Source organism: Cyprinodon tularosa, unplaced genomic scaffold, assembly GCF_016077235.1.
Source record: "Cyprinodon tularosa strain WSP-4 unplaced genomic scaffold, ASM1607723v1 ctg23, whole genome shotgun sequence".
Classification (NCBI taxonomy): Eukaryota; Metazoa; Chordata; class Actinopteri; order Cyprinodontiformes; family Cyprinodontidae; genus Cyprinodon; species Cyprinodon tularosa.
The window spans coordinates 1669036-1690551 of record NW_024038861.1 but is presented as its reverse complement, the minus strand read 5'-3'; the positions used below and the strand labels follow the sequence as shown (position 1 = coordinate 1690551).

The 21516-nt window shown below is 39.7% G+C and overlaps 1 protein-coding gene across 4 annotated transcripts in view; it reads right to left on the bottom strand.

The window, feature by feature from the left end:
* Positions 1-4160: 4160 nt before the first annotated feature.
* The window catches only part of zfhx4 (zinc finger homeobox 4), an 88770-nt gene continuing 71414 nt past the window's right edge, over positions 4161-21516 (bottom strand). For all 4 annotated transcript variants that reach the window (XM_038286775.1, XM_038286774.1, XM_038286773.1 and 1 more), the window contains exons 8-12: positions 16126-16259; positions 14976-15176; positions 14502-14622; positions 8969-14356; positions 4161-8480 (exon numbers count right to left, since the gene is read on the bottom strand). In XM_038286775.1, the coding sequence (XP_038142703.1) occupies positions 6919-8480; positions 8969-14356; positions 14502-14622; positions 14976-15176; positions 16126-16259 (7406 nt within the window). In that variant the 3' untranslated portion in view covers positions 4161-6918. The remainder of the gene's footprint in view (positions 8481-8968; positions 14357-14501; positions 14623-14975; positions 15177-16125; positions 16260-21516) is intronic.

The window sequence follows — 21516 nt, the reverse complement described above, 5'->3', positions numbered from 1 at the left end:
AATAATATGCAGTTAGTTGTAGTTAGGATTATCATCTGATTCAGAAGTAGAAAATTCAACCTGAGGATCCTGTAACTTGAGTATTTGTTTCTCTTTTTCCTTCTACTTACCTTCTCATCCTTGGATACCGTACTCTTTTTGAAGCCAGCTCTCTGGCAATGACCTTTAGTTGTTTAACCTCCTTGTAAAGGGTATTATTCAGGTCTGTGGTCTTCCAAACCATTTGGAAGGTCATGAAAACGCAGCGGTGACAAAAATGTATTGTATTTGTGACTGAATGCTATATACTAGGGTTAGGAACAATACAGGATTTTAGGTTTTATCAGTTGTAAGTAACAATGTTTGAAATTGACCAATGTTGAAAATAGTTTGTTCTGTGAGAAATGAAAATAAATACTTGATAAATGTCCCATTTTCTTTTTTTTTTTCCAGTTTTTACTTTCATTACACTGTCACAAGGACAGAGCAACGAAATGAACTCCCTGCATTTAACCCATCCCCTTTAGGAATAGTGGGCTGCCATTGTGCGGCGCTTAGGGAGCAGTGTGGGTTAAGGGTCCTTGCCCAGGGCCCTAGAGTGTCAGTCTGTGGGAGTGGGGCTTGAACTCTTGATTCCAAGTACAATGCCCTAACCAATAGGCTGCCACTCCCCACATGTGAGTTTTACTTTTGAAAGGAATAACTACAATAAATTAGATAAATCACATCCAAATATATTAGGATGCACCAGTACAATGCAGGTAATTTGTAATTCTTTCTTTAAAATAAAACAAGAGACAAAGATATTAAACATTAGCATATCTTAACCATCAATATTTATTTGGATTCTGCCATCATACATTAATGTTTCTGACATTTAATGTTTCTGACACAATAAACATACAAACAATGAAATAGACATGGCCTGAAATATCCTCCATTTTCCTTGATCACAGTAGAAGTCAGAATGTCACTGTGGAGTAAATTTGAAACAGACTGTCTAAACATCTGATTATAAGCTGTTTATCCTGGTTAAATGATGACAACATAGTTATGCCAATACATGAGTGGCCTCAAATGTGATGTTAGTCAATATCCATTGACAAACAAATCATTGTTGTTTTTTGTGTCGTCATTGTCCAGACCAAATGCATGAGGGGCTAAACTGGGAGTGAATGTGATTGGATTTTCAGTCTCCATCATTAAATTCCCATGCGGGGAATACTAATTCCAGTATTTAGTGTGTTGATGCTGGGGCTTGCTTTCATCTTAAACTGATTCCAGTCTAATTAGATTGGGCATGTGTGTGTGAAGGGGGGGAGTGATAGTGGTGGATGTATCCGTCTGGACTAATCCCTGCCTCTCCGTCCCAAACATTGTATTATCCAGAGAAAATCCATTGGCTGGAGGCTATTCAAAGCCAGATCTGCCTCCACCACAGCTTCTGTACTGTATCATCTGGAAAGCTGCTCCCAGGAAGCTGCGCTGTACTGAGAGGGTGGAACCTAATGGTCATAAGTGATGTATAGGTTGCAGAAAACGCCATTTAGAACTTGCAGTAAACCTTTTATTGTGTATTCAGGGCAAGATCACTCACTGCGGTGGCCTCTTTAGCAATACTGTGCCCAAACTATAACCTACTCTTTTATTTATTCAGGCATATTTTTGTAGTCCAAAGGGAGTTCAGCAGTGGATCTGCGGAAACTGTGTGTTAAACTTTCATTTTTTATCTATGGCATAAAGATAACAAAGAAAATGCTATTTTGTATAAAGTAATACAAGCACACAACAGATCCCGCATATAAAATCCTGGCAGACCACAGGGAAAATACTGTTTAAAGAGGTCCTTCTAGGTGCTGAGAAGGGCAAAAAAAAATGAAAAGCCTTCAGCCATTGTTCTCTACAAAGGTCAATTGCAATTCAATCCCATAATACGAAAGAGGGGTGGGCTAACCTGGCAACTGCGAACATTTTAGGGGCGAGCAACAGGAAAGGGCCATTCAGCAGAACAGTTGCACCCTGTGTTTCAAGCACATTCGTCAAGGGCAAAGGGTGGATACAGAAAAGAGAGAAAAATGCTATTTTTGAGGCATTTTACGTGTTGCTGAGTTTTTATTACCGTGACACACCAAAGCGTTCAGAGCCAATAAGATCCACCACGCCTCCCGAGTGAAAAGATCCTCATCCTCCCCTTTTATTTTTGTTGCCCTTGTGAAATTTCATTAGGTGGATTTAACAACTTGTGAATGTCGGCTTTCTCCGTGACCCTGACACCGGTGGCGGACACGTCTCGCTGGCAGGGTGTGATATATTGTGTTAAGGTTTTCCTGAGGTGCAATTTTTAATGTGACAGCCTCTGTTGACCTCACATCTGAAAAGTCACCCTCTTCTCTGACACTAGCATCCATTTCGCCTCCTAATAGAATTCTAAAGGCGATATAAAGTCAGGACGTGAAACAATTTCTCATATATCGGTCTATCGATCTATCAAACAGGAAATCTAGGGCAAAAATATTATATTCTTTCACCAATTTCAAGTAATAAAGCATGTTCTATGCTGCCCGCTGTGGCTGTACATCTGTTAATTTATGAATGTCATTAATCATGGTGGACTTTTTCCGATACCACGGTCCATAGCATCTGTTTAAAACTGGTCATCACACATGGCCTAATAAAACAAAGCATGCACTAGAGGATTCCAAATTTTGATGCAATGCAAAATTAAGTATAGCACCAGAATGTTAGTAAAGTTCCCTTACTTAAAGGTCTTGACAGAAAAAACTACTGAAGAAAACTATATTGCAAAGCTTAACTGAAAAAAATATTTTAACTGAAATAGTTTGTATTTTCTAGTGCACATCGTGAAATGCTTAATTAACAAGTTCCCTAATACTGGATTATGTAATTCTACAGAGGAAAGTCTGAATTGTACATCTGCTTTCATCTTGAAATATTGTAAAATGGCTTTTCAGCAAAGTGGTGGACGATTAATGTTTTGGGCTGGTTCTTCTCTCAAGACTGATGATTTGAAAAAATAAGATAATGTACCTTAGCAGATAATCTTGATAAGATAAAACAGAACTGCATTCAAAAGAAAAATATCCTTTACAATATGAAATGGTTGTTTTTTTCAAAATGTGTTAAACATGTCCCATCATTTGTTTGTGAATCAGAACATGTAGGATTTCAGACTTTGCTTCTTATCTGAGATTATATTAGCCACCTGGTATTTTTTTCACAACTAATAAAAACAAACTTTAAAATTTTAAAATACTGTAATTTCTTTGTTCTACTGCAGCAATCAAATTGTATTCCATCTACTTTCCCTTTTAAAATACTTTCACATGTATGGAACATCAGTACATGTTCCTCTTTACTACATTATCCAAACATCTTTACATTCAAAGTAAATGTTTACTATGCCTGTTTGTATAATTATCCTTTTACGCCCTCCTTATTTTTAGCATACTTTCTTCTAAAACGCTGGATTGTCCGAAACATTTTAAATTGGTTTTGATCTACAATTATCAACGTTTTTTTCCAAGGCACCACTGAGTCTCTCTATGGCAGCTTTGCTTCTGTCAGTGAGCCCCAGGGCAGCTGGGGCCACAATAAAGCTTGCTACCATCACTATCTGAATTTGTGCGTGAATGACTGAATGTAGTGTAAAGCACTTTGTATCCATTCACTTGAGATATACATTAATTTGTTTATCTCACCAACAAGTAGGATCCTAGATTACAATTTAGCCATAAACCTGCACATAATGTCAAAGTGCTCTTGATATGCAACAAAAAACCCCAGCAAAAATGCTGAAAACCTTGAATAAATAAAAAAAAGGGTGGTAAAATGTAAAACTCTAATATAGCTAGCTATTCAATTTGTTAGAATGTTTTTGAATATTTCATTTCTGAATAAGATTAGTATATGCATTAGTGGTATAAATTTATTCTTGGGTATAGACCAAACTCATATATAATTTATCTGAAGATGTACTTATCTATCTACAGTTTAGCACCACAAAACTGAACCCTTTAAATGGCCAGTTACATACTCTAATGAAAACTAGCAAAAAAACAGCTTGCTGATATTTTCATTTACAAAAAAGTGAGCAACAGTCGATACCAGGAACTTATGTCTGTTGAAAAAATTAAATAAAATAAGTATATGAGGAGACAAAACCGGTTTGCAGATACAGTTTTTAATGTATCACAACAATGAGCAACAAACATACTTGATGAACTATTTCCAGAAGTTGTTCAAATACCATCTACAATAAACGTCATTTCAACTATGACAACAGGTCTGTGACAAAATAAAAAAAAAGGTTTCAAAACCATGTTATTACCGTGATACGGTACAGTTGAGACCTCAAACAGTACAGTAACAAAAACTAATGCGACTACTCTCTATATATAAAACATCAATAACATTTTTGGTTTAGTTTATTTAAAGTTTTAGCCATAGGGGCTTCTTCTTATTAAAACCTCAGGGTGCATTTCCTATGTAACCCAGATGTTGTAGAGTACATATTGTGTAGGATATGATTGCGCCATGAAAATCCCTTTGACATCTAGAAGAGCAATTCCAATTTCAACCTTTTGAAGGCTGTCCCCATGAACATGACACAATCCATCCATTTTTTTTTTTTTTAAAAAGGTTGTTTTTTTTTTCCTTTTTGGCTGCTGTGCAGTTGCAATATATATGTACAGTTATATTGATAGACCATCCTTTTTGTTGGTTTCGTAGCTTTTACCAGTCCTTCATGTGGGAAGTGTCCTGTCTGATGCCAGCATCTTAGCACATGATGCTAGCTGACAGTTCAGTCTTATAATGCTGAGCCACAAAGTGGGGAAAGGCAAAAAGCCAGAGTTGTGAAAGCCTTTGGAATCAGGACAGTCGTTCATGTTTGTACAATGGCAGAATTGCACCTTGGGAGGCCAGGATGTCTCACATGAAACACAATCGAAAAGTGTCCTCAGGAATAAAGTAAATGTAAAATACTAAAAATCTAAATAATGACATTTGAAAAGCTCACACAGAAAATTAAAAAGTGATGTTCTGCTTAAAACTTTGAAAAAACACCTTTACAAATATAAAACATAAGAGGAAATGTTACTTGATTTCATTGTTTGAAACAATAACTAAGCATGATTCGATTTAACCTGTCAAACAGTTGCATTACATGCTACTTGCTCATTTCAGAATAGGAAATACCAAAAGCAATACATTTTTGCATTTCTTCATATTAATAAATTTGTACCATGCACAGCCAACTACGAATATGTACAACAGCTTAGCTTTCTTTGTTCACAAGCCTTTTTCTTTCATACAAATAGCCTTCTGTTACTTTGGAATGAATCACACTGGTTTCCAAACTAGAAAGTGATTCGTAAAAAAATTGAACACCCTTTGACAGCTTTCACATTCTTAGTTCCACAGAATAAAATATAAAAAAGAAAAAAAATTGAAAGCATTCAATGGAACAGTTTTGTTGAAAGTTGAAAGACTTTATGGCAAGCAAATTAAGATTACACAGTAGCAGCAAGTGTTGTATGGTAATACTCTAAAATTTTTTAAAATTAACTAAATACGAAAGAGTCTAAGGTTGACTTCAACTGTAGATCTTCAGAAGTGCCCAGAAAATTGATGGGAAAATGTTAACCTATGCACTAAGTGGCTGTGTATAGGTTTAACACTGTTTTAAATCCTGCACATATGTAAAAGAAATGGTAATAAACAAAAAATGCTGTTGTCCCCCTCTTAAAGCAGCATATTTGCCTACATATAGCAAATTATTATACATTTTTTCTAACGTTGTGACCAACTTGTACCTTAACAGTTTCAAGTATACAGTACTGCTTTCTTTGATGCACCAATTGTTAAATAGGTCTCTAGATTGTTAGGCATTAATCCTGTAACACATATGGACCAATATGCTGCTGCGATCGACACAAATAATAATTAAAACCAATACATATAAACAAAATCTATTAAATTAACAAATGACCTACTCAAATAATAAAAAGACAAATAAAAACAAATTAAGTGCACTATAGTCCAGACACAAGCAGGTACCGTAACAGTACAGCAATTCACAAATGAAAAATGATATATTCACATAATCTGAGAGTCTATCAAAACTAGAGTTATTACCTCTTCAGAAAAGGGTGTGAGCAGAGGTAAAAGTGAGAAGGTAAGAGTTGGCACAGATAAGTATATACTACAAGAAAACAGGGGGTGGGAAATAGATACAGCTTGCTGTAATACAAACTGGCAAACACAGGGGCATCATACACATTTACTTCACCATTCTAAATTCCCTCAGTGGCAAACCCATACTGTCTTTGTAGGGTAAAACTAAAAGGATATGCACATTGTCCATTGTAACAGTAATATTGTCTCTTGGTACTCTATACACATCAAGGAAATGCGTCCGATAAAGCTTGACATGTTTTGGTTATAAGCCAAGTGTACCCAGGCTTGGTGCTGTTTTAACAAATGAGAAATGTTATGTTCTGACCTGAGAATTTAAAGCTACTGAATTACACCTATCTAAACTAAGAGAAATTCTCTTTGAGGGTTCTGGATCGTCATCCCATACAGTACATGCTAGCATTTGGAAAACAATCCATCTGAGGTGCAATTTGCTATCGTGAGAGTTTTTGGCTTGAAACAAGCTCCCCAAAGGAGCTTGTGAGATTTTTTTCCTACTCCTTGTTTTTGTATACAATATAAGCTCAGTCAAGCATCTGCAACAGTTCTGTCCATAACAAAAATCAATCAATATCTTGCCAGCATATCAATATGGGAAAAACAATCCTGAGTCAATTATTTGGTACTGTAATTTTTTTGGGTTAAGAGAAACTTTGGAACTGCAGTTTAAAAAGTCTTATTTTTTTTTTTTTTTTCTTTAAGCAAGGGATCCTTTTGTCACTCCTACACACTGAACATATCCATTCTTATACTACTGAAGCTTGTGTCTAGGCCAGGGGCTGTCTTAGCCTTGACTTCCAACGCATTATCTAAGTCATCCAGCTTCTGGCTTAGATCATTGTCAGACTCATCTGAACAACTCTCGGTGGGTAGTGAGGTTGGAACCCCTGAGGTGCTGCAGGAAGTTGAGGTAACTGTTGAGGGTGAGGAGAGGGGGGGAGGGGGGGACGCAGACGGGGAAGAGGAAGCAGCTTTCCGGGCTGTGTTGGCCTGGAACAGGACATTTGGCCAGGACTTCATGGACAAGCGAGAGAGATGAGGAAAGGTGTTATTAGAAGAAGCTGCAGACTGCGAGGTAGATGTGGTGTTAGGAGTAGGGGAGCAGACAGAGTGAGGTAATAATCTAGTATGCTCTTTGGCATTTCTCATTGCTTGTTTGATTGTTTTCTCTTTGTGCAAGCTCGACTGAAGGTGTTGGCCAAGTGCTTCATTCCCATTAACAACCACATTGCAGGCAACACAAGTGTAGTTGCTCACTGCTTTTCGAAGCACTGTCTCTTGCGGGTCGGTAAAAGGATGTCCAAAGTAGCAGAAAGACTTTTGATGACGTACCACTGAATCTTCATCAGCAAAAATCATCTGGCACTTCCTGCATATAAACTCATGCTTGACAGATGGTACAATAAAAGCATCTGGGAAATCCATGGTACATTTGGAGTCTGTTTTCGGTTCTTCTTTTGTGCTTTCTGTCGAAGAGCCTTTGTTGTCATCCCTAGCGTCTATAGCTTCTTTTGGTTTGAAGGAATTAGTTGTGGTGCTCTGGACGCTCTGAGGTGTCTTAACAGGGGTTGGTCGCTGTGACTGCTTCTGTTCAAGTTTCTTCTGCTGCTGCTCAAGTTGTTTCTGCTGCTGCTGCTGCTGCTTTTGCAGGGAATCCTGGAGAGTCTGCTGGTACTGTTGGTACTGCTGCAGGAGAGCAGTTGGGGAGAGACCAGCGGCCATGGCAGCTTGTGGGACTGCTGTGGGTCCATATGGAAACAAGCTCTCCATTCCACACATTGGTGGAAAATAGCCCCCTGTCTGCACCCCTCTGGGAAGCTGAGGAGAAAAGCAGTTAGGGAATCCAGGAAGAAAATAGGGCAAGAACTGGCCTCCCAATAAAGAGCTAGGATCACCTGCAGAAAGAGCATTCTGCAGTGCTTGGAGCTGTGCTGCATCAAGGACAGTCTCACTTCCTGCTTTTCCTGGCACTGGACATGATCTCTCCCTTGATTTGGCCATGCTTGGAGTGTTGGGGCGTGAGCTGCTGTCATTCTCTCTGTCCTTCATCTTCATTTGAGGTGGCTTGTCTCCTGGTTTCTTGATATTGTCTCTCTCTGCATCTGTGCCTTGCTGCTCTGCGTGATTTACTGTTGCCAAAGATGTGGAGGGAACAGGAGGAGGAGGAGGAGGTGGAGGAGGAGTCTGCAGAAGAGTCTTGGTTGGGGTACTGCTGAGAGACATGGCAGGAGAGGGGGTGGCTGGTGTAGGAAACCCAAGCATGCCAGCACCGGGAGACGCTAAAGCTGAAATACAGTGGTATATAAATATGGAAATATTCAATGATTCAATATTCAATCCCAGATCACTTTGGAAATTTGATGTCATAAGATAAAGATCATGTTACTGGCTGAATCTTTAAATCTTTTGTTAAGGTTTTGTTATGGATCAAAACTGTCACATGCGCTTTTTAACAATTTAAAGTTTTCTAAATATGACATAAATATACCAAACCTAAAATAGGGGGCAAATAAAAACAAAGTGTTATATAGATAATTTGCTTTAAGTAAAATCTTGAAATTAGCAAATAGCAGTTCAGCTTTGCTGCTGACATAATACATGCACTCCCTACCACAATTCTTGAATGTAAAATAGCTTTAAAAATTAAGATTTTTCACAAACATATCTGTGATGCAGAATAATCAGTTATATAGTACAATAAAATAGTGCATGATAAAGTTCAGTTCATAAAGCTTCTAATAAGTTTTTTTCACTGTTTGTCATAATAACTCACCAGGTGTATTGGGTGGGAAAACTGGAAGTGATGATGGCCCATTTACTCCAGGAAGTAGGACTGGTGGGAGGCCAGACAATCCTGGGTACCCAGAAGGTAGGCTGAGGCCGTGAAGTGCATTATTGTTATCCACAGATGTTTGCTGTGGGCTAGGCAGACTAAGTCCATCTCCTGCTTTTTTCATACGATCCAGCTCCTGCTGGGCCATCAACTGACGGACAGTCGTTGGTGCTAGGTAGTCCTTTTCTCTATCCACCTGGTTTCCTAGTGTTTCTTGCACTTTTGTGATGTGCTGTTTAGAGAAAATGTGGTCTCTAACAGACATCCGAGCTGTGTACTTGACACCGCACAGTGTACACTCAGTCCTTGGCCCCTCTGGAGAACCCTGACTGATCATGAATGGCTTTCCAATGTTTATCTTGAATTTCTTCTCTTTAGCACGAGCATTCTGGAACCACACCTGGACAACACGTTTGGGAAGTCCAATTTCATTCCCAAGCATCTCACACTCTTGCATTGTAGGAGTGCGATAGTCACTGAAACATGCTTTGAGTACTTTAAGTTGCAAGTTGCTCATCTGGGTCCTGAAACGTTTGTGGCCTGGTCGATCACCAGTATTGTTGACTTTTCCAGATTTGTTGAAAGGGTTAGCTGCCCCAAATGGACTGGGGGAACTAGGGTCGGTGAGACTGGATGACTCACTTCTGTCATTAAAGTCATCTACTTCATCATCTCTGGAGCTAAAGTAGGAGTCACAGTCTTTTCCAGAGAAGCTGAGGGCAGGGCTCACCATACTGAATTGGAACCTTTCATTACCAACATCAGAATTTTGCAATAGGCCCTTTTTGCCCTCATTCATCTTATCCCCTCCATTGGATGTGAGGCTCTCAACCTCATTGTTATTACACTCATCTCCAGTTGTGACATCACTAATGGCTGTATTAATTGATGATGTCTCATCGAAGTCCATCTTGCTGAGATCATAAGATGAAGCTTCTGCTGAATTATTATTAGGCCCTTCAGTTTCATCACAGTTTTCAGCTTTTAAGGATGAAGGGCTTAAGAAGTTTTTTACCTGCGCCTCAGATGGTTTGACAGGAGTTGAGGATGCAGTTGGCAACTCATAGTCATTTGAATCGGTCTTGTTGGGCAACTGTTGGTAGTCAAAAAAATTATACTTATTTGGACTTTCACCTCTTTCATTGTCTTGATTCATCATTGGGCTCGGTGGCAAGCTAAAGCCCGCTTGTTTAGCCTCATGCCAGTGTCTTGATCTAATGTGACTGTCTAGAGCAGATTTTGCTTTAAAAAGTGCTCTGCAAAAAGGACATTTCTTGTGGGACTGTGAGGGTCCTATAGCCCTAAATTGACCCTTCCTTTCTCTTGCACGAGTGTTTTGGAACCACACTTGCACAACTCTCTTCTTCAAACCAACTTCTCTTGCAATGTGGTCCAACATCTTCCTTGTTGGATTAGAGTCAAGAAGATATTTGTCATAAAGAATCTCTAATTGTTCAGGCGTAATGGTGGTTCTCAAACGTTTATCTCTGTGTTGCTCTTCACTACTGTTTCCACCATCTTTATCATTAACATTTTCCTCCTTTTCATCTAGTTTTCTCTTCATTGCTCCAGAGCTTGCAGCTGCAGACATAGTTGAGCTACCCTGGGATGGTATCTGTGACAGTCCCCCAGATAATAGTTGGCTAGCCATTAGGGGATTGTTTGGATCAAAGATCATGTATGGCATATCTATGGGTCTTTCAAGGAACTGGGAATGAAGAAATTGATTTTGAGCAGCCAGGAAATGCATGTGCTGGTGCTCTTGCCACAGCTCCACGGTGGGAAAGGCAATCTTACATTGGTCACACTGATACTGAAGCATCTGGTGGGGGAGACTATTTGTGAGTGAGGAAAGTGCAAGGGAAAGGGGACTTGAGGGTACTGTGGCTGCTTGTGGTTGAGAATGGGGTCTTGACAATTGTGGCTGCGGAGCTTTTTGTGGCGATGGTTGAGGTGTGCAAGCCTTAGATGGCCTTGGTTCTGGTAGAGACTTCATCACTGGTGAGGGAGCCATCTCAGGTTGTTTTAATTCTATTTCAGTTGAAATATCTGGCTTAGGTGATGTTTTCCCCATTGGTGCACGAGGAGAGGCCATCAAAGGGGAGCTTGAGCCAGAACTCGTTGCAGTTCCTGTCTGAGATGGCTTGGATAGTTCTAATTGTGCCAGGGTAGCTTTGAACATAGGTTGCTCAGGATTATCTATGTATTCCTCACAGGGGTTTTCCTCATTCCCCTCTTCATCTTCATCTTTATAGCACTGCTTTTTCTGGTGAGTGATAAGATCAAAGATGCGTGGAAATACAATGTTGCACTTCTTGCACTGGTACTGCATGTTGCTGGTTCTAATGTAACGCTCATTGGTGAGCTCCTTTTTCTCATTGTCCTTTGAATCTGCCTGATTTTCATAACTCTTACGAGCTTTCTGGCGGGCATTTTGGAACCACACCACAATGACCCGTGTTGGCAGGTTGAGTACAGTAGAGAGCTGCTCAATCTCATCATCTTTTGGATATGCATTAGTATCAAAGAAGTCTTGAAGTACCCTCAATTGATAATCAGTAAATCTAGTCCTAGATGACCTCTTGTTAATGGATGAGTCAGTTCTGTAGTACTCATGTGCACTGACCTGGGGTTCCATTCTTATATCTTCTAAAGTGGTAATTGGAGGAATGTTAAAGTTATATGGAGAGTCTTTACTCCTCTGCCTTTCTTTGAACAAGGTGTTACGGAACCAGTGCTTAATGACTTTTTGTGGCAACCCAGACTTCTCTGACATTTCCTGAATTTGCTCTTCATTGGGAGAATTATTGATGTCAAAGTTTGCACGAAGTATTTTTAGCTGGTCATCAGTTATACGAGTACGTGGTCGCTTAAACTGGGACTGACGAAGAAAGTTTGGATCAAGACCCAACTGCTGCTGGCAGAGCTGTGTAAGATCTGTGGACAGAGAGTCCATAGTGGGAAGCTGTAATGCCAATTGAGGTGGGAGGCCTGGGTGTTGGACAGACTGCATCATTAAAGGTGGGAAAAGTGGCAAATCTAATGGAACAGGGAGCTGCACTTGGGGTGGTGCAGGTGGAACAGTGGGCGGTGGAGGAGGAGGTGGTGGTGGGGGTTGCGAAGGCTGGGTCTGGAGAGTAGTTTGATGTGCAGTCTGATGAGAGACAGCAACTGGTGATGGTGCAGGTGTTTGAGGTTTGGCCATTGATGCAGGAGGGGGCTGAGGAGTTGATACTGGGGTTGGAGCAGTTGGTGGTGGAGGAGGAGGGGGTGGTGGTGGTGGTGGAGGGGTCTCGGGAGAAGCAGGGTTTATTGGATACAGTTTGTCATAGGCCTCTCTGTACTGTTGTGCAAACTTTTCTAGCTCAACATATGGGAAAAAGTGACTGTGCACATGCTCTTGGTGGCTTTTGAGAATCAGCATATTTGAGAATAGTTTTCCACACATCCCACACTCCAGCTTATCTGTGTTGATATCTACTTGTTCAATGCCTTCTTTGTTTTTCTTTTGATTTTTTTGTCTGTTTTCATTATATTGGATGACCAATTCAAATCCAAAGTTTTCTAATAAAGCCTTAGCTGCATTACCCCTTGCTCCTGACACAATACGTGGAGGAGGGATCAGTGGCTCTGAAAACTTTGACTTTTTGGGGTCCTTATTTTCTTTTACGCCATCATTCACTCCATCTCCTGGATTTTCCATCCTAGCTCTGCTTTCCTGTTTATCTAATTGGTCTTCGGCCTCGGTTGACATCTGTATATCAGAAACTGATACAGTGTTTGGCTCAGTTTTGGTTTTGTTAGTCTGCAATTGCTGGCTTTTCTGTTGGATTTGGGACTGAATCTGAGAAGCTTGATGCTGTTGTTGAGCCTGTTGTTGTGCCTGAGCCTGTTGTAACTGGTGCTGCTGTTGCATCTGCTGTTTTAAGTCCTCTAGAAATGACCCTGTCAGGCCAGGCATTCCAAAAGCTGCTGCTGAGTGCAGAGCAAGTTCTGGGTTTAAATTGAATTCAGCACCTGGTATGTAAAAGGGGAAAAGGAACTGAGGCTGCTGAAATTGGAGCAAAGCTTCAGGAGTCATTGGAAAATGAGGGAAGAATGCTGGGTTGAGGAATTGAGGCTGAAAGAAGGCTGCCTGTTGCTGGAGTTCATGCTGAAGCTGCAGCTGAAGCTGGGCTGAAGACTGTGCTGATTGGTGGCTGCTTGTCTGTGCTGAAACATGCTCATTACTTGGTGTCTGTTTGGTGTTGTTGCTGTTGTTGGTCTCTTTGGGTTCAACTGTGTTTTCTTTGTTAGAAGAGGGAGTTCCACTTCTAGCATTGTCTGAGTTGCTAGTGTTTCCATGTGCATTTGGAGCTGGACTTTTTGCAGGGGTGGGGCCACTACTGCCAGTGACACCACTGCTGCTTAGGTCCGTTTTGGCTGTTCTTGCTTTGGTCTGGTGGAGCACTGACCTCATATGAATTTCAAGGGTTGAGCTTTGGCTGTAGGCAACATTACAAATGTTACATTTGAATGGTTTGTTGTCAATGCTGTTGGGTGTCTCTTGAGGAACAGGGCTGGATGCCTCCTGAAGGACTTTTTTCAGTTTATGCAGATGGGAAACAGAATTATAATGAACCAGCAGAATGTTCTTCTGGGTAAAGGACTCTTTACATACTGTACACTTATAAGGTCGGGAGGGGTCTAAAAATTTCTCCATTGTAAAGTTGGGGCCCTTTCTAAATGGCAAGGTCCGTTTTGGTTCTGCTCCCATGTCATCAAGCAGAGAGCTACTGTCACTTCCAGTAGGACTGGGTTTGTCCTCTTGGTCCATTTCATCATCTTTATCCAAGTCATGGTCAAAGCCTTGAGCTTCCTCCAAGGCCCTGACCTCACTCTCAGTGATGTCACCATTCAGTGGCAGATTTCCAATTAACTGCTGTACCTCAGCTTCACTCAGTTCAGGATGTCCATTTTCCAAATGCTTTCTGAGGGCTAGGAATGTCCTGAAACTGCGCTGGCAAAGGCTGCACATAGTGGCTGCTCTAATAGCATGGTACTGAGAATGTATCTGAAGCTTTTGCATTGTCTTGAAGGCCAGGCTGCAGTGGTTGCAACGGTATTTATATACATGGCGATCAGAAACAGAAAGCTGTTGTTGTTGTTGCTGAAGTCTTTGGAGCTCAGTGAGATGGTCTTGTAGGCTATCAGGAGACTTGCTATCGTTTCCCAGGCCAGTGGTTCTTTTCCAGTCTGGGGCTTCTGAAGCCTCTTTGGGGGGCTTGAGTTCCTGGTGCTCTATTTCATTCTTCTCTTGAATGGTTTGATCCTCCTTTGAGGTGTTTCCTACAAGACAATACAATAATTTGTAGAATTGTAACACAAAATCCTAAATCGGCAATCTTATAATTCAGCTTATAAATGAACAGAGCAAAAAATCAGTTCTTCCAGTTTAAATATATTAATTAAGGGAATATAATTCCCTGCTCACCTTTATTTGTACCTGACCCATCAGTAAGAGAGGTTGGCGACTCAGTTAAAGATGTTGTTTTCCCTTGTCCAGTCTGGGTATGCATTACATTATTTGGTGTGGCTGTATCAGGTCCAACAACCTATCAAGGGAAAGAAATAAAATTAGTTACATTAGTGGAGTATACAGTGTCAATATTCAGAAAAGGAAGCTATATTAGTTGTATTTAGTTATACTTCTAAAATACTTTCTTCAACTGCCAAAATGTGATTAAAGTACATTATGTCTATTGTGTAAGAAAAAAACACTATTTAAATATAAACACATATTTACAACAATGCCCTAAAGCACACAGGAGACTGGAATAAAAACTAGACTCATAATTGTGCTTTATCTATATTTAGTCTGCCTGTAAAATTAGATTAACTTATTTATTGTATTACATTGGCTGACGCATGCATAAAAGTCTTGTGTATAATCATCAAATTTGCGTACTGTTAGAATCAACTTCTCCACACAGTCAGGAGCCACGCTGTGAAGGTGTGTAAGATGCAGCTGTAGGTGAATTTTGTTGCTTAGGACATCCTGACATAGTGGGCAGCGTATTACAGGCTGCATGGAATGTTGGGACATCACATGGAGCTGCATACGGTTGGCATCTTTGCTGCTGTAGTTGCAATATGGACACTGTTGAACCTGAAAAACAACAAAGCACGATGACCTTTCATTAAATATTAAGTCAAAATGGACCTTGATTTTAAAAAGTCAATATTAACTGCACGAAATTGTTCTTTTTAGTCAACTATTTCACTTTTGTTTCATCCTATGAAAGTAGCTTCTCCTGAATATTAAGAGCCTATCATAACACAGAAAATGTAGGCAAATTGTGCAAGTTTATTGAAAAAACATGATTGACTAGAATTTCTACTCAGGAGATTACAGATGATAAAGGTGTGTACTCTCCTGAGCTATGTCCTGCCCTCATTAGACGGAGTACTCTAAGCCTAGCTACGTCTCTATCACCTGTTTTAATAGAATCCATTTCTGAAATGAGTACATCCTCTCTCCTTCCAGGGCCCGGAACCAGATGAGCTAATACTTCATAATCTAATTTAAAAACACATATAATTTAAAGAGATGCAAAAAAGAGAAAAAGAAGCAGAGAGGGACGCCTAAGGCTATTGCTGGTATTCCTCTTCAGAACACAAAAGCTGTCCTGTTGGGCTTGATGTTAAAACACTCTGTCAGGGAGGGATGGAGGGATACATTTAACCCTTTGAATGAAAGCTGGCTGCAGCAATTGCCAAATGCTTGGCTTAGCAGTTTTACTTCTTACAGTTAAGTATTTTCCCATTAGCTCATCCCACAGTGACAGTGAAGGTTAGATTTCATTAGTGCTTATGAACCTACTTCATTAGCCACTAGCTTTCTGTACTAGCAATGACAAATTCTTCAAAAGCATTTGTTATTTGAGGGTAATATTTAACTCGAAACACGTGAATAGTTTGGTGAAAAAAAATGTTCCATATTCAACCTGCACACACTTTCTATTTCTAGTGTAAACTTAAGAACCAAAATATTTAAGTTACCAGGAAACACATCCTTAAAATCTCTAGTTTTAAATAAATTTTCTGCAAACTTTTACCTGGTCGCTGGCAGATGTCCTCCCCTCTGCAGACCTTGGCCTTTTGGGTGGACTTTCAATTTGTCGATCTGGTAGGAGGGAATGTTTACCCATGACATTCAGTCCAGTTGCCTCTTTGGACAGTGCATTCGGTCCTATAAAAGAGAAAATGACATCAGTTAAATTTCATAGTATTTGTGAATTAAAAGCAAATGTTTCATTCAATAGTTTTAGCAGTTTAGATTGTTTAAACTTTGATTTAACAAAATGCTTTAATAATCAAAATATACAAGCTACCAAACACAAAGATCGAATCCATAACTGATTTGATTTCTCCCCATGAGTTTTACAGTTTTTGGCATGTATGTTGATATACTGAAAATCATCCTATGTGGGTCTAAATACAAGGTCCTGTCTTATCCATAAAGTATTTGTGTTAATCTTTGAGATAATTACAAATCACTTAACAACTCTGTGATGTGAATCAAACCTTTGTGTTCAATCTACCACCTATTGCCCCCAAATGCTTCTGTTTAAGCCAATTCTAAAATTCTGCATGCTGAATCTTTATCTGTGCAGACAGAACTTCTGCATAGCATGATATAGAATTAAATAATATTTTTCCTGAGTTATTCCAGCAACATTTAATTGGCACTTGTGTAAACCGAATAGCTGTGAAGCATATGTATACTATATACGGCATATCAGTGCTGCTATGCTTATGGTGCATAGGTTGCAACACAAAATACCCTGTTGTAGTGTGGCTTACTGATAAACATGCATATACTACACTATCAAAAGTGTAGGAAGATAATGCCAAATTTACCAAAATTTAATTTATCTTAAGCCAGTGAAATGCAATGAGAAGTGTACAGATCTCAACCTGCTGGAATGTGAAAGGAATGTGAGTATCCTTCAAAGATTAAGGACCTGGATCCCACATGTTATAGAAATAAGATCCTACATTTAGTAAAACTACATTTAGTAAACATGCTGATATGCTGAAATTATGAAGCTGTATGACCTCAGTAATTGATCAAATGATTATCTATTTACAAATAATATTGAGATTATATATAAAAAAGGCTTTTCTAATTAATATTCAGTGGGGCATAGGTGATGATTCAAAAATTATCAAGCTCCAAAACAACATTAGCATGGGTACAAGCACAAATTGTACAATTCATATTCACATACAGTGACGTGATGCAGCCCTGAGGACATACAAAATGGGGAAAAAACTCAGTCAGGCTCATTATCACAGCACGACATACATTAAATGTTATGGTAATATTATACACTTCATTAGTTCATATACATTTCCCCAACTGCCTCAACAACTCCTGTGTCTGTACGAGATGCTAAATTTTCAAGGCCCGGTCACGGCTGGTGGTACAGTGGCAGTGTGTGCGCGTGTAAGAATGTGTACGCGAGACGTAAACAGCGGGGCTCAATGTGGAGAGATCAGCCTCTGGTTGTATTTAGTAAATGCTGCAGCCACTGATAAATCTTTCATTAGCCTCATCCTAAGATACAAGGCGTGCAGGCCCTGCTATACTCTGCCACTGCAATTTACCCAATCTGCTCGACACAAAGACACAGCAACTGCAACTCTCCCTCCCTCATTCCCTCCCTCTTGCTTTCTTCCTCCCCCTCTCCCACAGCTATTCCTCCCCTCCCTCTTTCGTGTCCCCTCCCTCGTCTGGTCACTCAAGGCAATATGTGAGCCTCACTCTTGCGAATCAACGCTTCACGCTAGATGCACAAATGGAAAAAAGGGGAAATCAAAGCACTGATACATGGAGAGGGGGGTGGAAAAAAAAACATTTTTGTATTTCATATTATTCTTTGGCTCGTGTTTGTATTGGACGCATATCAATTCCTCCGGCCCGTTCATGCATTTTAATTCTGTTGCATTAAGTAGGCGTTCCACTTATTTTATTTGTAATCCCCTATATCTGGAGCCTGAAATATTGGCCTGTCAAGGAAAGTGACAAGAGAGAAAGAAGTAGAGTGGGCTGGAAAAAAAAAAAAGCGTGGGGGGGTGGGGGCAAGGGCACAATGTGAATTTCCAAGAACATCCGAGAATTGCTCTGCAACCCAGAAGAGCGAGGTAATTTTGTCTTTCACTGCTCATGATGGCCCCTGCAAGGCTCGCATATGTGTGTATGTGCATATATGCGTCTGTATATTCACCTCTTGTCAAGACATTGACACTCCATTGGTCAGATTGGCCCTGGCTAGAAGCGCCAGTCACATCACATGACCTCACCAAAGTCTGCATCTCCGCCTCCCACATTTATTATAACCACTTCTAATTTCAACTTTCAATTTTTACCCCCGTCTTCCAGTCAATTTGCAACTAAATTACATTCAGGAGAAAAGAGATGAGGCGATTGTCGGACAAGAGCCTGCAAACACATTTACAATGTGGCTAGGGAAACGGGGCCTGCACATCACCATTGATTACTGTCATGCTGAATGTAAATGCGTATTTGTGTAATGTGTGAGTTATTTTTTTTTCTGCACATGGAACATGTTGATATGTCCTTCTGGCTTATATGTATCTTTGACCTAGTGCTTTTAATCAATGGTGAATAAAAAAAAACTGTTTTGAGGTGTAAAAGTACATTCAAGTGGTAAATAATTTCCAAGGATGGAGTTTCCTATAGATCGGTAAATAAAATAATCATGAAATTGAGATTTATTTTCAGAAATATTATACATATTAAAAACCTCTCTTTATCTTCTTTGGCACCACTCTTCTCTTTGTCTGCAAATCTGCAACCCACACTTAATGACTGTCCATCCCCCTCTCTGTATCCTCCTGTCCTTCCACCTTAAATTCATCCCTTCACCAAATGAAGTGGATCGACAGAATAAACCCTACCCCACCCCTCTCCCTCTCAACCCACCGGTGACAAATGTCTGCACAGAGCAGGACCTTCTTTGATTAGATAAATCAAAAAGTGATTTATGACACTCAAGCCCCTTTTGCATTGCTGGAGGAAAGACCAGAAAACACAACACCCATCTTTATTTGCAACTGTCAGTGGCGTTTAAAGACCTGCAAGCAACACACACACTTGCACAAATGCAAAGTTGAATCTAAAAGAGAAAGTGGTATTGTCTGAAAAACCAAAACATACATATTAAAAAAAAAAAAAAGGTTATATAGCCTGATATTTGTGGTTTATCATGTGCATCTGAGCTCCTTTTTCTGTCAAATTGAGGACCGTTTGTACCGAAGTGAAAATATTTTGGTGATCCTTTCTATCTTTTTACTAAAACTTAGGTTTAGGACTATGTTGTGTCAGTTAAACTCAGGATGAGGTATGCACTGTTGATGGTTCGGTTTAGTGCTATTGTCAGGAGTTGGACAAAGAGATGGTTGCAAATAACTGAAAATCAATAAAGTCACAGAGTCAACACATAATCCTCACTACATATAGCAAGATGAGATGCTATGTGCATAAGCAAGTTTCAGTTTCTTTCTGTTTAAACTCAGGGAGAAATATCATTGTGCTTGCAGATTTGAGCTGTAAAGCTGCAACAACATTTTTACATTAGCACGTAACTTTATTAAATATTTACATAATTTTTAATATGTCTTCAAGTATTTTTAATATACTCTTTCAAATTCATGAAAAAAAAAAACAGAAACAAAACACACAAACATGGAGCAATGGAGGCTTGGTGGCATGGATTTAGTATTCAATTTAGCTGTTCTGATCCCTGGCAGACTGGCTAGCGTTACAGAGCAGTAAATCTAGGAGGCAGAGCCGGCCAAAGCGGGCCAGGGAGGGCCAACCAAGATGATTTACTGGCCTACTGCTCTGGGGTTACGCATTAGGCTGACCTCTGGTCACCTGATAACATTACAGCAACACACTCTGAACCTCAAACTCCCACCGAAGCACTCAGCGGGCCCAGGTCTAGCCAGAGGGAAGTACACAAAGAGATAGACTCAGAAAGGAGGAAAATGGAAAGGAGCACAGGCATACATGGAGAGAGGGAGTGAAAGAGAGAGGGAGGGGGGCAAAGAAAGGCTATTAAACAGCAGCTGTCTTTTATAGTTTGTGTTTTTTAATGACTAGCCTCCCTTTCACCTCCATCTCCACATCTAATGGGATATAAATATGAGCAAGGTCTTGTCACATTTGACAAACTGTATGAGACATTCAACAAGCTGTCATCACAAAGAAAACCCACATAGGAACTGCTGCAGGCCTGCAATTAAACATGCTAATTTGCTTAACATATTTAATCTCCTCAGAAATGAAGCACATCGCTGCTCTCAAGTTTGGCAAATTTGCAAGATATATGCACATACAAATCCCTGATAATGTTTTGAATATGACTAAACAATTATGGAGTATTTTGTAAATGATTTTGTTCCCCCTATTTTACCTTCACAACAGTTGTATTTAACATTTGATTGCAGGAACAATAAATGCTTTCTGTTCTAATCTAAATCGGTTAGAGATGTCTAATTTCTTAGGGCTATCTGACAGACTCATTTCTATGCCGGGCTTTTGTTTGGTCTGTTATTTATAAGAACTGGGCCCCTGAGCTATAGTGGCGACATGTGCCATCTACACACACGGCACAAAGCTTTCTGGAAGTAATCCAGATCAAGTGCATTTGCATGAAAAACTTAACAGGAGATATAGTTAATGTAAAGTGACATCTAAATTAGAAAAAAAAAAGATTGGTAATAAATAAAAAAAATCTACATCATTTTTACAATATCTTTCTCTTTCTGCTGTTCTGTACTTAAACCACTTCAGTCATTGAGATGAAGTACACACTCTGATCAACTTGGAAATACTTCCTTTGGAACTAAGCATCGGCGGGTTATCAATATCAAGGTGTGGAAAGGTTTTCAAGAGTTTATGTAAAAACTAAAGACATTTTAGTGTGAGGAAAAAACAATGGTTACCAGGAAGATGAATATGAATACTTGGGTATATTTCTGTTTGTGAAGGATATGCACACGTTTTATTTAGAAAAGTGATCAACACCACTCATCAGCCTCAGAAAGCTAAAACTAGGGCTGTTCTCTTCTAGGGAAAGGTTACATTGCAGTATTATTCAGTACTGCTGTTTAACCCATATTTTCTTTCCAACTGTCCCCTTCTCCCGTCTAAAATGTATGACCTCAGTTACCAAGCTCTGCATCAGATGTTGACAATGAAAGTCCAGGGAAGTGGTCAAAAATATTATTAGCAAGCATAGTTTACATGCATGTCTCCGGAGATATTGCTGCCCGCCAGATATAAAAATTAAAGCGGTTCCTTCTGTTTGAGATTTTGTACACATCAATTCCGAGCATTAAATTACCCTTTAATAAATTGTTCAGTTCTAAGTAGCGTTGTAGTGTGCAGGATATGAGTTTTTGACCATAAGCAA